The following is a 14880-nucleotide window of genomic DNA, read 5'->3' as shown; positions in this document are numbered from 1 at the left end:
TCAGGATGGGGAAATGAAAGTCAGAAGTAGAAAAAAAAATGGATGAAACGCACCGGTGAGATGAAAATTAGACCCCCAAGGAATAACTGGGAATAGTCACAAAATAAGAAGCTTGAAAGAGGGGCAGTTAATCTACTGGGATATATGTGTTGATGGTGGAGGGAAGTACTTTTTGTAAGATATACTTTTGCAGAAATCTTAAGTTAAAGAATTTGAAGATGGACATAGGGGAGACTGGGCAAGTGAAAGTCTGCCAAATGCCTTAAAACCTTCAGGACATGGGACACTATTTCTTCTGCAACCACAGTTGGTCTGTTGGTCTCCTGCAAAGAAGGTGGCTGTAACCTCTAAGTATCCCCTAGGTCATTATAGATATGCTTAGCATCACCCTCCATCCCCGTTCCTCATTCCCCACATCCCACACCCTCAGGCAGAAGTGACAAAACAGAGACTTCTGAACACATTTATTTGATATGTCAAGTGGAGAGAGGAGTGATTTAGGGCTACTCCCCACTTCTACCTGTGGGGGTGTTCATAAGCTCAGACGGACAGATTGCAGCGTAGAGCCCATGACCCACTCCCTGGGAAAATGAGACAACCTGTTGATTGGTTAGGGGAGCTAGATGGGAATAAAAGGCAGGAAGTTGAGAAGTAAAGCTGAGAGCAAGAAGGGCAGCAGCAGAACTGAGGCTGGGGATTGCTGCAGGAAACCCCTAAGGAAAGTGAAGAAGATATCCTGAAAAGTGGTTAGGGCTGGAAGCAGGGTGTGAAAGGAGCCAGGCCTGGAGAGAGAAGCAAGACCTACACAAGGGAGTGGGATATTCAGGAAGAGGGCAGAGTGTGCAAAGTCATGAACGAGCTGTGTTGCAGGGCATACATGGAAAGCAGGGGACTGCTTCTGCAGGAGGGCAAACAGATTGGATACTACCCATAAGTAGGGGTTCCCTACTGCTTCTGAACAAATGCAGGTGAGTTTGGGACCCACTTGGGGCCCTAGCACAAGTGGCCCTGTGTGTGCCATTCCTATGGATGGGTACACAAGTAATTCCCATATGCATGTGAAGTGACCAGCACATGAATGCATGTGTCTATATGCCCAGTAAATAGAGTACTTACCCTTCTCTGTGAATAAGAGTACTGTGCTTGTGGACACTTTCTTACCCATGTGTGCGTGCACCGTGCCCGTGAGCACATGCAAGAGACCCCCATGTCCGTGGTGTGTGTGTGAGCTGGTTCTCCCACCTGTCCCATCAAGGTCCTGATCCCCACCCTCCTTGACTCCTCTCACTCGTCTCAGCGCCCTGGCTCCCCTGGCCCGCCTAGACTCTGGAAGCCCCCTAGCAGGCGGATCTGCTCAGTCTGCATCGAGTGGCGCCTCACCAACTTGCGCTTGGTCCTAGGAGAGCCTGGCGCCCCCGCCTGGGGAGGGGCGGGCAGCGAAGGCGCCCGACCTCCGGGTTGGGGGCGAATGTCGGGGATGGGAGGGTGGGGGCTGACGTTGAGCGGAGGCAGGAAACCAGGCCGCGTTTGCGCGATGTGGTCCAGGAGCAACGTCCCCGAGCCCCTCCGCTCCAGCAGCCCGGGACTCCGCCTCCGTCCGCTCAGGGGAGAGACTGCCCCAGGCAGACTCTCCTGGGACTGGCGCGGCGAGGGCGCCGAGCCGGCTGGAGGGAGGGTCAGCGGGGAGGCGCTGTATCGGCGGCGCTCCAGGGACAAACGGCTGCACTCCGGCGAGTCGGGGCAAATATTCCCGGGAGTATCGAGCTCCACCGGCTCCATGCGGCTCAGTTTCTGCCTCAGCCCCGCAGGGGGACCGGACTCCTGAGCTTCTGGCGCAGTGTTTCGGCGAGAGAGAGGACCCCCACCCGTCACTTTCTCCGCCCACGGAGGCGGGTCCTCCGGGCCTTCAGTGCTGTGACGTCTGGAAAGACGGGGTCGACCGGTCAGGGTCAGGCCGTTGAATTCGGCGGTCAGGCGCTCGATCCCCGGCCTCCCTTCCGCGGGCGGGACAGGTTGAGGAGGGGCCACTAGGCCCCAGGGCTCGGAGTTGAGCCTTTTGAGTGGTTTTGGAGGGTGACGGGGTGGTTTGGGGAGCGGCTCAGAAGGGGAGGGGTCATCGGGGGGTTTAGGAAGAGGGAATTCGAATACGTCCCGCTTCTCCTCTTCTTCCTGAGCGCGAGGGGACAGCAACCCCCGTCCTCCTCCTCCTCCTCCTCCACCTCCTCCTCCTCCTGCAGCCTGCAGTTGGATTTCCGAAGGCGAAGTGCAGACCCCCGGGCTAGGAGGAGCGGGAGCCGGGTCCTCCACCCCCGGGGACGGTGGGGAATTGAGATACTGCCGTGTCTTCTTGGTTCCCGAGGGAGAGGTGTCGGTGGTGATGATGATGACCTCCGTGCCCTTGGCCTTACAGGCGTCCAGCAGCGTGGCAAGGGTCTCACGGTCCCCGCGGTCCAGGGCGTGGACAAGCGCCGAGGCGCCCGCGTGATCTCTCACTGAGGGGTCTGCACCGTGGGCAAGGAGCAGCGAAGCCACGGCGGCGCCCCCACCCCCGGCGCAAGCGTGCATGAGCGCGGTGCGCCCCAGGCGGTCTGCGATGTTGGGGTCAGCGCCTTGCTCCAGGAGGTAGCGTACCATGCGTGCCTTGTTCTGGGGGTCGTCGTAACGGGCCCGACAGGCCGCCATTAGCGCAGTCTCACCCTGGGCATCACCCTCATTCACGTAGGCGCCTCCCTCCAGAAGCAAACGGGCCAAGCGTAGCTTACCCTGACCCACGGCCCGAAGAAGAGCGTGGCCCTCGGTGTGCAGCATAGCTGCGGCTGGGGCGAAAGCACCAATGAAGCCGGGACGGGGGCCCGCCGAGGGTGTCTAGGGGCGTGGGGGTGGTGGCTGGCGGAAGCCTGAGGGCTCAGTGGCGAAGCCAATCCCTGCGAGAAAGAGAGAGATCTTATTGACGGATTCAGGCAGGGAAACTGAGGCACCGGTGGAAAGATACGGCGTGGGGAGATCTCTACGGCACGGCACACAGTCCTTCCTCTAACTCATGCCTTTGAGCCGCCCCCTCCCCCCAGCGCATGCCTGAGGAGGTGGGAAGGGTGCACCCGCATTGAAGGACGAGCGCGCGTGCAAATGCGTACGTGCACGCGCAGGGATACCGCACCCCCACCCTCACCCCACGGCTTATCAGACCTTTCCAGCATCCCCCTTTTCTTATCCACACTTGGAATACCCCTTCCTAGGATGCTGAACGCCGCCCACCCACACACATGCACCCATACATTCACACACATAATTCCCATTCCTAACCTCTTTTAGGTTGCCACAGCCCCAAAAATTGAGTGGGGGGAGGGAAGCAGCTTGCATTTGGGACCTAAAACGGGTGGGGGGAGAATTGGGGGTTTCTTTTGCCCCTGCTATGTTCCCCATCACTCCTTGCTCTTTCCCTCCCAGGCTGTGCGCCCAAATAGATACCTGAATGTCCGCAGGATCTCCAAGAGGCCAGGACTGAGGCCAGGGCCCTGGGGCAGCCGGGGTGGCGGAACCGGGTTCCCGGGGGCCCACATGGCGTGGGGAGGGGCACCTGGATTCCCTTGGTGTCAGTATCTGCGCCCGGGCACCGGATCCTGGTCCCTCCTCCCGGTGCGCCCCGGGCACGGCGCCGGCTCGGGAGGAGAGAAGCTGGGGGGGGGGGGGGGGGGCGGAGCTCTGCCTTGCTATTTATAGCCTGGTCTCTGCGGGTGGGGGCGTCGGGCACCAAACCGTTCCCCCACCCATGCACACAAAAATCCTCAAAACCTAGAGGCTCCAATCCTGACTTCTCTTGCTGAGCCGACCTCCCCTCAGCCCCAACAAACCTAAATGTTCCTCAGGAGATTCCTCCGCGATCCAGACTGGGACCATCCCAATTCTTCCTTGAGCAGAGCCCCATTTTCCGCGTTTGATGTGTTTATGCGCGCCTGTACGCCCGATCTGACCTGCTACCCACAGCACATGGCACATTGTGCAGAGAGGTGGAGAGAGGCGATTGGAATCCACAGCCGGAGTCCATACTGCACAGAGAGAAGCAAGAGATCTGGTTGCCTCCTTGTAGTTTACATGTGAGGGGGAGCTGGAGCCAGACAGCGGTACATCCTCACTCCACCTCCTCCTAAACGGAACACACAGCACAGATAAACTTGAACATCAGTTCCCTGGTACAGACCTCAGATAAGTGTGAGAGTGGATGGATATACGGGGTCATTTTTAGGTACACCAGGGGGCATTCCCAGATGCCTTCCTCCCCACATTCTTGGAAGGGGGAGGGAGAGAGAAAAGGGGAAGAGAGAAGAGCGACCCTTGTAACACATCCTTTCTCACTGCATCTCTTTACAATCAATCTTGCTTAGACTGTCATTATTTTTCCATCTTGCCTGAAGGTCTCTGTCCAATGACTCCTGATGTCTTCTCTCTGCCTATCTGTCACAATTGTAACCCGTCTCTCTCTGCTGTCTGTCTCTGCCTCTCCTTGCCACCTGCCCTGTCTCCATGGTTACCATAGCTTCCATCTGCATATTTTAGGAATGAGTTTGTGTCCAGCTGGAAGGCATCAGGGAAGTGGAAGATGAGGGGAAAAAAATCCCAAGGATTTGGAAAACTCACCTGAGACATTCATACTGGCGGCCACCAGACACAAGATACTAAAAATAATGTTCCTGGAGAAGGAGGAAGAGAAATATTGCTGGGAAGCTACCCATTTTTACTAGCCACCATTTACGGGACGCCAACTATGTGCCAGGTACTTCACATATATTATTTCCAATATTCACAACAATGCTATAAGGTAGGAATCTCCTTTTTATCTCCTTGTTATAGGTGAAGAAACTGATACCTAAGTTAAGCAAGTTCTTCAAAGCCTCACAGCTCTGTTTCTGTCCTATTCCAAAGACGGGGCACTTCCCACTGGATCTACAGCCTCCCAAGTCAAGAGGCTTCACTCCCAGGCCCATTTTCTCTGACATCTGGGATAGTCTTCTTGACTAACTCCTAGATTTTATGTCCACTCTGAATTCCTTCCCTGTTTGTGTGTGTGTGTGTGTGTGTGTGTGTGTGTGTGTGTGTGTGAATGAAAATAGGGCTCCTCTCCGCCTCCCTCCCACCAACCATGCCCCCCTTCAGCAAGGGCTAGAAGGAGCTGGAAGGCAATAGAAGATGTAGGAAACACTGGGCTCCTTCCCTGCCTCCCCAACTCTGGTTCTCTAATTCCTAATCCTTCCTTCTCCAAACTTTCCGCTCATCTTCTCACAGACATGGCAGCAACCCACAGGGGGGAAAAATAATAGAAAATAAGTATTCAGTGGTGGTGCTGGAGGGAAGCCGTGTAGGACTGGAGGGGAAGGCAGGAGTGATGGAGGGGAGACCCAGCTGTGAAGCCCCAGTCACAAAAAGAGTGATCCCTAAGGAACAACCCTTTCATTTCTCTGTGGGAGCTTTCTCAACAGTGTCCCTCGGTGAGTTCTAAGTGTGAACTCTCGCTAGCCAGGAGCTCCGCCATCTGAGATGAGGTCGGAAATAATCAAGCCCTGGTTGATTCTGCAACCCTCTCTCCGCACCACGCCGGACTTCCCAAGCCTGGGTTCTGGCTGACTCTCCCCCTCCTTCCTTCTCCTCGGCTTCAAGTGGGCGGATCTCCCTCCTGGTCTTCTCCTAGATTGGCCGGGAGAATTGACCAATGGGAAGCCCTGGGAGGCGGAGCTAGGGCGCCAGAAGCTAGAGGAAGACCTGCAAATTTCAAGTTGGCTGCGACGTGGGCTCCGCGTGGGGGAGGGGCAGCAGGTAAGGCTCCGTCCCGGTAGCGCTGACCTGGTTCTGTCCCACACCTCCGGAACTAGTTCGCCAGGGCCACGCTGCGAGACAGATAGACAACGCATTCTGGCAGCCTGTTGGATCAGCCCCCTCTGGTTTCCTACTCTTCTTTCCCTTTCTCTTCAGGGCTCCCATTGCTGTACCGATTATACAGAGAACTGCAGTTTTCTTTCGTGCATAGGGGAGACAGATTAAAGCACAAAGTGAGAAAGATTCACTCTTGTATCTCTGACTTTTTGTTACGGCATCAGCTTCCCCCGAATATTTTATCATTATTCCCTTGTCTAAGAGTCTGACAAACTCCTGTTATCTATTAAGAATCAGCTGAAATATTGTCTCCTACCTGTAGCTTTCTTGGACCACCTCTTCTTCCTTTTTTTTTTTTCTTCGTAATTAATTGTTCCCCAGTCTGAAGGTAACGTTTTATGCGTACCTCTATTAGAGCACTTAGTGTGTGGTCTCTAATATTTCTCTGTTCTTCTGAGAATATAAGGTTTTGTAGGCAGGTTCTTGTACTCAATACAAAGTGCCCAATAAAGGTTACTTGAATGGAATTGATTGCGAAGGCCGACTTTAAACTCCTAGCATAATTAGGGAACAATTAATAAAAGATGAAATAAAATACAATACAGTATCTAATTAAGATCTCTTAAGTTAGTGGTTTGTAATGCAATTGCTCCCACAGTCCAGAGAAGGGAGAAAGCTAGGAGGACTGGGATGGTGAAGGGAGGCTTGATGAATCACCAGGTCTCAAGTTTGGAAGAGCCCTCAGAAGTCATGTATTCATTCATCCATCCATTCATTCATTCATTCAACAAATATTTATTGAGCATCTACTATATGCCAGACACAATGCTAGACAATGGGGATCATAGTGAATCCTCTACTTTAGACATGCGTCCTTCCTCTGATAAACCATATTTAGTAAATTGTTACCCATCTTCTACTTAAACATCACTCGTAAGAACACTCCCTAGCTCACTTTGCAGGTCATCCCATTTTTGGATATTTGTTCTTCAGTTAATATCCAACAAATATTCTAAACAAATATGTAGCTCAACGAAATGCCTTCCTCACCTCCATTGTAAAAGAAGGAGCACTGTCCTGGTGGTAGCATTCTTAAAAATAAAGAAAAAACATCCCCTTTGGTTTCTTTCTTTCTTTTTTTTTAATGTTTATTTATTTTTGAGAGAGACAGAGAGAAAGACAGAGTACGAGCAGAGAGGGACAGAGAGAGCAGGAGACACAGAATCTGAAGCAGGCTCCAGGCTCTGACCTGTCAGCACAGAGCCTGACATAGGGCTCAAACTCAACAGACTGTGAGATCATGACCTGAGCCAAAGTCAGTCCCTTAACTGACTGAGCCACCCAGGTACCCTCCCTTTGGTTTCTGATTTAAAAAGTAATATACATTTATTCTAAAAAATTGGGAAACACATAAAGGTGTAGATAAAAATGTCTATTATTTCATGACCATGATCTAGGGATAACCATTATTATAATATTATTATTATCAATTTCTTTTCTGCACGTATACATGTGTGTGTTACATAAATCAGGCTATACCACAAATATAATTTTTATCCTGTTTCCCTCCACTGTACATAGTGAACATTTTTTTTGCCTTTAAGTATTATTTGAAGTCATTTTTCTTTCTACATGATAGCCGAAAATGGATATTTGATTTTTTTTTAACCATTCATTTTTTTGTTGAGCCATTTAAGTTATTTCAGAAGTTTTGCTACCATGGATGGCTCTTAGATGACCAGACATGTTTACATGTCTGACTATATATATGATGACATCTTTAAGGGTACATTTTTTAAAGTAGGATTACTGGATTAAGGATATGAACATTTAAAAGGCTGTTGCTCCCCTGAAATACTGTGTATAAAGACAATCCTTCCAATGAGGTATGAGAGTGTCCCATCTCAAAAAAACTGTGGCAACCTGATTATTCTTTAAGTGTTTGTCAATTTGGTAGGTGAAGAATGGTTTTGTCGATCATTATTTTATCAATTGCCTATTCATGTCCTTTGCACATTTATTCTATTGGTATGATTTTTTTCATTTGCATGTCCATGAGTTCTTATATAATAAGAGTATTAACTCCTTGTTTTATTTGTCACAAATATAGGAAACCCTAAATATTAGAGTGCCCTAGGCCTCAATCTCTGGATCTCTTCTTTTCTCTGTTCACATCCACTCCTTTAGGGATCCCACCCAGTCTCATGGCTTGAAATATTTGTATACTGACAACTCCACCAATTTAAACTCCATTGGTATAGCAGTTTTTGTTTGTTTTGGTCACTGCTATGTCCCTAGCACTTGGAACAGTGCTTGGCATATAACAAGCACTCAGTAGATATTTGTTGAATGAATTAAGATGGTATTATTATTATTATTATTATTATTATTATTATTCCCATTTTACAGATGAGGAAACAGGTTTAGAGATATTAAATAAATTGCTGTAGGTTGTATAGCTAGGAAATGGCAGAACTGGAATTCAAATCCATGTTCTTAACCACTACACATACTGCCTTTCTTAAATTTGATGTCATGGTTTTTCTGTATTTTGTTGAAATCTGCTTCTTAGTAACTTCTACCACAATACAGTTAGGCATAAATGGGAATGAGTGTCATGTATATGAGATGTTGTTGTTTGGGGGAAGGAGAGTGCACAGGTGAACTCTAGGGAGGGTTGACGATAAGAAAAAGCAATTTGGGACCAGATTATGGAAGACCCTAAATATCCTCAAGAATTTAGATTCAATCACAATCTTTTTTTTTTTTAATTTTTTTTTCAACGTTTTTTATTTATTTTTGGGACAGAGAGAGACAGAGCATGAACAGGGGAGGGGCAGAGAGAGAGGGAGAGGGAGACACAGAATCGGAAACAGGCTCCAAGCCATCAGCTCAGAGCCTGATGCGGGACTCGAACTCACGGACCCCGAGATCATGACCTGGCTGAAGTCGGACGCTTAACCGACTGCGCCACCCAGGCGCCCCGATTCAATCACAATCTTAAAGAGAAGAAACTCATGGTACATTCCTGACCTGAGGGGGTTGAGATGGATGGTTCAGTTTCCCAACCAACCACCAGTTTATTGCCTCAATGAAATAAAGTTTTTTCTTTTTTTCCTCTCTCTCTTTTTTTTTTTTTTTCTTTTAACCCCACATCCTTGGAGGCCACTTGGTTATATGTGGAAATGGAATTCACTGTGTCTAACCTCAAAGCTCACAGCTTTTTCTTGACTCCTTACTGCTTTGCAATAAAAACAGCTCCTGTCCCCACTGCCAGAACTGGGTCTGTCAAGTGGAATTATACCTAAACCAGCTGGTTAGTGTCCTTTCCCCTGAAAGGGCCTGAAGACATGCTTACAAATTCTTACTTCTTCTCTAGTGTCCATGAGACATCTTTTCTCTCCTAATAAGTCCTTTCAATCAGATCACAATTTAACCTATTAGCTAACTTCTTATTTTTTCCTCACATTTTTTGTTGGACCTAAAACTTTCCAAATTCCTCAGACACACATTTTTTCACCCTCTCCTTCCTGCTACATATTGTTAATCTCACCTACTACTCTGTTGGTATATTTTAAATTTTTTTAATGATTATTTTTTTCTTATTACAAAAGAAATACCTTTCAGTATAGAAAACAAACGTTAAAATACACATAACCCCTCAAAAAGCAACCCATCACCTCAAATTAACCAATATTAATTTTCAGCGTATAGCCTTCAAAAACAACTTTTTTTTTCATCATACATGAAGAAAGTATGTATGTGTGTGTTTGACAAAATAGATTTCTTTATACACATTTCTAAATCTTTTTTTCACCAGCTAATCTTTTGTTGAGTGCATTTTGTTGAACTATATATTTCTTGTTTAGAGTGTTTTTTGGGTATTAATTGAAGAACAAATATTATTAATTGAAGACTTGCAAAGTGAGCCAGGGATTCCTCTTACTAAAGATGTTTAAATAGAAACTAGATAACAATTTACTAAATATGGTTTATCCGAGGAAGGATGCATGTCTAGAGTAGAAGATTCACTATGATCCCCATTGTCCAGCATTGTGTCTGGCATATAGTAAATGCTCAATAAAAATTTGTTGAATGAATGAATACATGATTTCTGAGGGCTCTTCCTAACTTGAGATCTTGTGATTCATCAAGCCTCCCCTCATTATCCCAGTCCCCCTAGATTTCTCCCTTATCCCATCATATTAAGGGCACATACTAGCAGTGTAATTTAATATTGTTGATGTTGAACTTGGTCACCTGACTGAAGTAGTGTTTGTCCACTTTCTCCACTGTAGAGTTATACCGCTCCCCACCTTTCCAAAGCTGAATTGGACAAAATTCCCTATATATAGTCCACCCTTAAGGAGTGGGAAGTTCTACTCCCCCTCTTCAGGGTGGAATCTACATAATTTATTTGGAATTCTACACAAGAGGTTTGTCTTTTCTCCCCCATGTATTAACTTATTTAATCATTTCTATCAGTGTGGACTCATGATATTTATTTTATACTTTGGGGTTATAACTTAATACTACTTTATTGCTCAAATTCTTCTTTGGCCATTGGGATCTCTTCCAGTAGACTCTTATGCCCCTTTGACATAGCCTGCCAATGTCTGTATTTTGTTGTTTTGAGTGCTTCTTTACTTCCTGGCACTAGAAGATGCTTCAGGCTCGCCTTGGGTATTTCCTGCCTCAGCCCTTAGAATCAGCCATTTCTCCAAGAAGCCCTGGGTCTTTTTTTGTTGGAAAATGGTCTTAGAAACCAAGATCTGGGTGCTAGGTGTGCTCTTTGTCACTGGGATATCATTTCTTACAAATTTCATTTTCATTTGGTAACTTTACCCCCCATCCTACCTGCCTCTGACTGGTCCCTTAAGATTGATGACAACAGGCAGAGTTCTGCTACTTCTAGTAACAGAAGGAACTTTCGATTCATCAGAGTTTATCACTGTGGGGTGGGCTGCATTGTGGGAGAACAGACACGCTCTCTTTAAGAAAATGCCACTGTGGGTGCCTGGGTGGCTCAGTCAGTTAAGCATCCGACTTCGGTTTGGGTGTCATGATCTCCCGGTTTGTGAGTTTGAGCCCCGCATCAGGCTCAGAACCTGGAGCCTGCTTCAGATTCTATGTCTCCCTCTCTCTCTGTCCCTCCCCCACTTGCACTCTGTGTCTTGCTCTCTCTCAAAAATAAATAAACATTAAAAAAAATTAAAAAAAAAAAAGAAAATGCCACTGGAAGTGAAATGATTAACAACTTACAAAGTGGAGTACTGGGTTGGGAGGGCTTTTGGACTAGATACCTCTACTGGTCCTTCCAACTCTAAGATTCTAAGTGCTCCTAAGTGGTATTACAAAAAAATAAATTGATTGTAATGGTTCTCCCACCTCCCACCACTGACCGTGAGACTGATGACTTATCCTTATCCCCCATAGTAGATGCTTAATACATATTTTGCTGAAATTCACTGCATTGGATTGAATTGGGGCCTGGTTGGGTGTGGAAAGCCAGGGAGAGAAAGAATTCAAAGATTAGATGGTGATATGCAGACTGTGACAAATATCAAATCACCTTAGGGATGGAGGGAAGTTTTATCCAGAGGTCTAATCACTTTCCCTTTTGTGCTAGAGTTACACTACTTTGCAGTTATCTGTCCTGTTGGGACTATGTCTCATCCATGTCTGTATTTCCAGAAATACGCTGCCTGGTACAATGCCTTTCCTATCAACATTTGTTGAATTACACTGGTTTTTGGGGGCCCTAGGGGAAAAGACTGAGTGTCTTGCACCTCCCTGGCTGCCTATCATTCTACCATACTTTTCTCTTTGTTTTTGTCTTTATCAGGTTTTTCTCACTGGATCTCTGAATACCCAGGCCCCCTCCACCATGGCCAGTCGGGGTGGGGGCCGGGGTCGTGGCCGGGGCCAGCTGACCTTCAACATGGAGGCTGTGGGCATTGGCAAGGGGGATGCTCTTCCCCCACCCACCCTGCAGCCTTCTCCACTCTTCCCTGTGAGTATCTGCCCCCCTTCCTGAGACTCCCGTGTGCCCCTGGCTGACTATATATGATCCAGGATTCCTTGTGGGCCATCATAAAACTCATCTTGCCCCTTTCTGTCTCTATGCTTCCAACTCACATGGGATGTTTCCCAGGCAAGGTAGTTTCTCATACTCTCAGCTCCCCAGCTTTCAAAATACTGTATTGTTCCCCACATTTTTCTTGGCCCTCTGTTCAGTGGGAGCATTGGATTGAACTGGGTGGGGGGAGAGAGACCCTTCTAGATTTTTTCTCTAGTGTTTTTTCCCTGAACTGACCACTGCCCCTTCTTCCTTAGCCCTTGGAGTTCCGCCCAGTGCCTCTGCCCTCAGGAGAGGAAGGGGAATATGTTCTGGCACTGAAGCAGGAGCTACGAGGGGCCATGAGGCAGCTCCCCTACTTCATCCGGCCAGCTGTCCCCAAGAGAGGTCAGTTGGAATGCTAGCATCGTGTTCTGAGTGCCTTTCATGAGCAGTGCCCTGTACACAGCACTCTGCGGGCCAGAGAGGCCAGAAGCAGCACAGGAAGCTCGCTGTCTAACTGGGGAGATCATAACAATTACCCCTGCATTTGAAATGCATTATCCATGGTTTGTTCTGAGTCTCACACACGGGTCTCTGAGAAGCCCTCCTAAGCTTAACAGGATTACAAAGAGGTCAGGGAGACCAGGAGGGACTGGAGAAGGGGAGTCACTGGGAGGCTTGGGATACTGGATATTTACCAACAGGTGTGGAAGTGCAGTGTTGGAGTATATTGACAAACAGTGCTTTCTGATTAAAGCCTTAGGAGCTGAAGCTCAGAGGCATGAAAGGCCTGCCTGGTAGCCCCATTAACAAGGAGTAAAGGGAAGACTGAAACCCTAGTCTCTTGCTCTCTAGTGTACTTCCACCGTATCACACTACCTCTCAATATAGCCATGCCTTTGGGTTAAGGGAGATAACAAAACATTGTAATTTGGGGTGGCAAAGGGACAACATGGATGAGTGTTGAAGGTCCTTGTTAAAGCTGATCCCCTGGGCTCTGAGCTTGGGGAACAGACAGTGCCTGAGTATTGAGAGGGCTGGGTCCTCAGAAACAACCCTGTTCTAGGGCTCTGAAAGGATAAAACTTTGACCCTTGGCCTCTGACCCCTCAGATGTGGAGCGTTACTCAGACAAATATCAGATGTCAGGGCCGATTGACAATGCCATCGATTGGAACCCTGGTAGGTGATGGGCCCTTTCGTTGCCTGCCCTTTCTTAAAATCCTTGAGATGCCACAAGCCACCAGCCCATCCACCTTTCTCTGTCCCCTCCTCCCCTCTATACAGTATTTACACACGGGAGCCCTAGATGTCCTCCCAAACACTCTCAGACTCTACCTGAAAACCTATCAAATAGCCCCCGTTTCCCTGGAGGCACCCAAGCCACAGTTTTGTTCCAAGTAACTTTGACCCAATCCCTTCCTTCCTCACCATTATCCTGACTCTTACTTCTCCTTTAAAACTGGTTATTCACAGGACAGGAAACCCCAGGCAGGGTCTTACTGACTTTTATGTTCCCACTGTTCCCAGATTGGCGACGTTTACCCCGTGAGTTAAAGATCCGAGTGCGGAAGCTACAAAAGGAAAGTGAGTATATCTGGGAAAAGGAGGCAGAAGAGAGATTTCCTTCACCAGCTGGAGGGCCAAGGCTGTTGGTGGTCTTGCCTGCCCTCCCAGTTCCTGCCCATTCCACCCAGTATGGTAGCTGGGTGCCATGTGGCCACATGAGGGCAGCAGAGTGACATGGTCTCTGCAAGAGGGTGGGGTGGACCGCTAACAAGGAAGTTTGCTCTCAGATGATTCACCTTTTGATTCCCTGACCAGGGACCCCCATCCTAATCCCCAAGAGGCCCCCCAAGAACACAGAAGATAAGGAAGAAACAATACAGAAACTGGAGGTGAGGAGGAAATGTGCATAGAGACCACCTGGGTCCCAGCCCCATTCCCTGTCCTTTGGCCCATCTGTGCCTCATTCTTTCCCTTCTCTGACCTGAGTCCGAGTTTCTCCTTCTGTTCATCTTTACATCAGACCCTGGAGAAGAAGGAGGAGGAAGTGACTTCAGAGGAAGATGAAGAGAAAGAAGAAGAAGAAGAGAAGGAAGAGGAAGAAGAAGAGGAGTACGACGAAGAAGAACATGAAGAGGTGAGAGGGCTCTCCTTCCACCCTCAGTTCCCCTCTCTTTCTCATAAGCTCTGGGAGTCTCAGTTCCATCCACCAGGGTTGTTCTCCTCCAGAGGGTTGGAGAGCCAAAGGAGATGTCCCCCCAGAGGAGAGCGCCCTCCACTTCATGTGCCCCCAGGCTCTTCTCAAGAGCAAGTGGCAGCCCCAAGGGACTTCCCAGGCCTGGAATGGTTTAAGGGTGGGAGGAGGGGGGCGGCTGCTGATACACTGGGAGGAAGGAGAATGCTGAAAACGTGCCTACTTTGATTTCTTTTTGTTCTGTTTCAGGAAACTGATTACATCATGTCATATTTTGACAATGGAGAGGACTTTGGGGGTGACAGTGATGACAATATGGATGAGGCTATATACTGAAGAAGGACCCTGAACAATATCTCAGACCTTCACATCGTTCTCGATTGAAGATACAGAAGTAACTGTCGCTATTACTTGGTTTTGTGGACAAGCGAATCATTTGCTTAGAGTCCAGATAAACTGGCCCTGAAGATAGGAATGGAGAATGATGACAGATAGTTCTCTTTTCCACCCTTCCCCTCCTTCTACCCTTGTGTCACCTCTGATAGCTTGGGGGGAAAGGGCAAAGGACCAATGTCTTAATTGTACGAAAGAAGGAAGGGTCAGAGAAGAACTGGGCTTTTAGAGCTGAGACAGCTGTACACATGCCACTCCCCGCACTTTTTTGTAGTGGAAGATAATTGGGGGTGCATGCAGTTAGGAGGAGTAAGGCCAGTTTTATATTTTTAAATAAAATGTTTTTAGCTGTCTGTCTGTCT

At 48.1% G+C, this 14880-nt stretch overlaps 2 protein-coding genes across 6 annotated transcripts; one reads left to right on the top strand and one right to left on the bottom strand.

The window, feature by feature from the left end:
• Nucleotides 1–449: 449 nt before the first annotated feature.
• ANKRD34A (ankyrin repeat domain 34A) lies at nt 450–3962 on the bottom strand. Of its 4 annotated transcripts, none has more exons than XM_058695370.1 (3): nt 3852–3951; nt 3304–3367; nt 450–2924 (listed from the first exon to the last, which is right to left on the bottom strand). In XM_058695370.1, exon 3 carries the CDS (start codon nt 2806–2808, stop codon nt 1294–1296), a length of 1515 nt encoding a protein of 504 aa, XP_058551353.1. In that variant the 5' UTR covers nt 2809–2924; nt 3304–3367; nt 3852–3951; the 3' UTR covers nt 450–1293. The 4 variants fall into 4 exon arrangements, with proteins under 4 accessions (XP_058551353.1, XP_058551333.1, XP_058551342.1 ...); XM_058695350.1 differs by lacking the exon at nt 3852–3951 and adding an exon at nt 3469–3668; XM_058695359.1 differs by lacking the exon at nt 3304–3367 and having other exon boundaries at nt 3852–3962.
• Nucleotides 3963–5702: 1740 nt separating this feature from the next.
• Nucleotides 5703–14871, top strand: POLR3GL (RNA polymerase III subunit GL). 2 transcript variants are annotated; one of them, XM_058695562.1, is made up of 8 exons: nt 5703–5808; nt 11711–11878; nt 12202–12331; nt 13039–13107; nt 13456–13512; nt 13750–13823; nt 13955–14068; nt 14375–14871. In XM_058695562.1, the coding sequence occupies exons 2-8, from the start codon at nt 11753–11755 to the stop codon at nt 14459–14461; spliced, it is 657 nt and encodes a 218-aa protein (XP_058551545.1). In that variant the 5' UTR covers nt 5703–5808; nt 11711–11752; the 3' UTR covers nt 14462–14871. The 2 variants fall into 2 exon arrangements, with proteins under 2 accessions (XP_058551545.1, XP_058551552.1); XM_058695569.1 differs by lacking the exon at nt 13039–13107.
• Nucleotides 14872–14880: the final 9 nt, after the last annotated feature.

This window comes from Neofelis nebulosa, chromosome 2 (assembly GCF_028018385.1).
Source record: "Neofelis nebulosa isolate mNeoNeb1 chromosome 2, mNeoNeb1.pri, whole genome shotgun sequence".
In the NCBI taxonomy this organism is placed as follows: domain Eukaryota; kingdom Metazoa; phylum Chordata; class Mammalia; order Carnivora; family Felidae; genus Neofelis; species Neofelis nebulosa.
The sequence above is the reverse complement of the archived record's forward strand: the minus strand, read 5'-3'. Positions and strand labels throughout refer to the sequence as shown.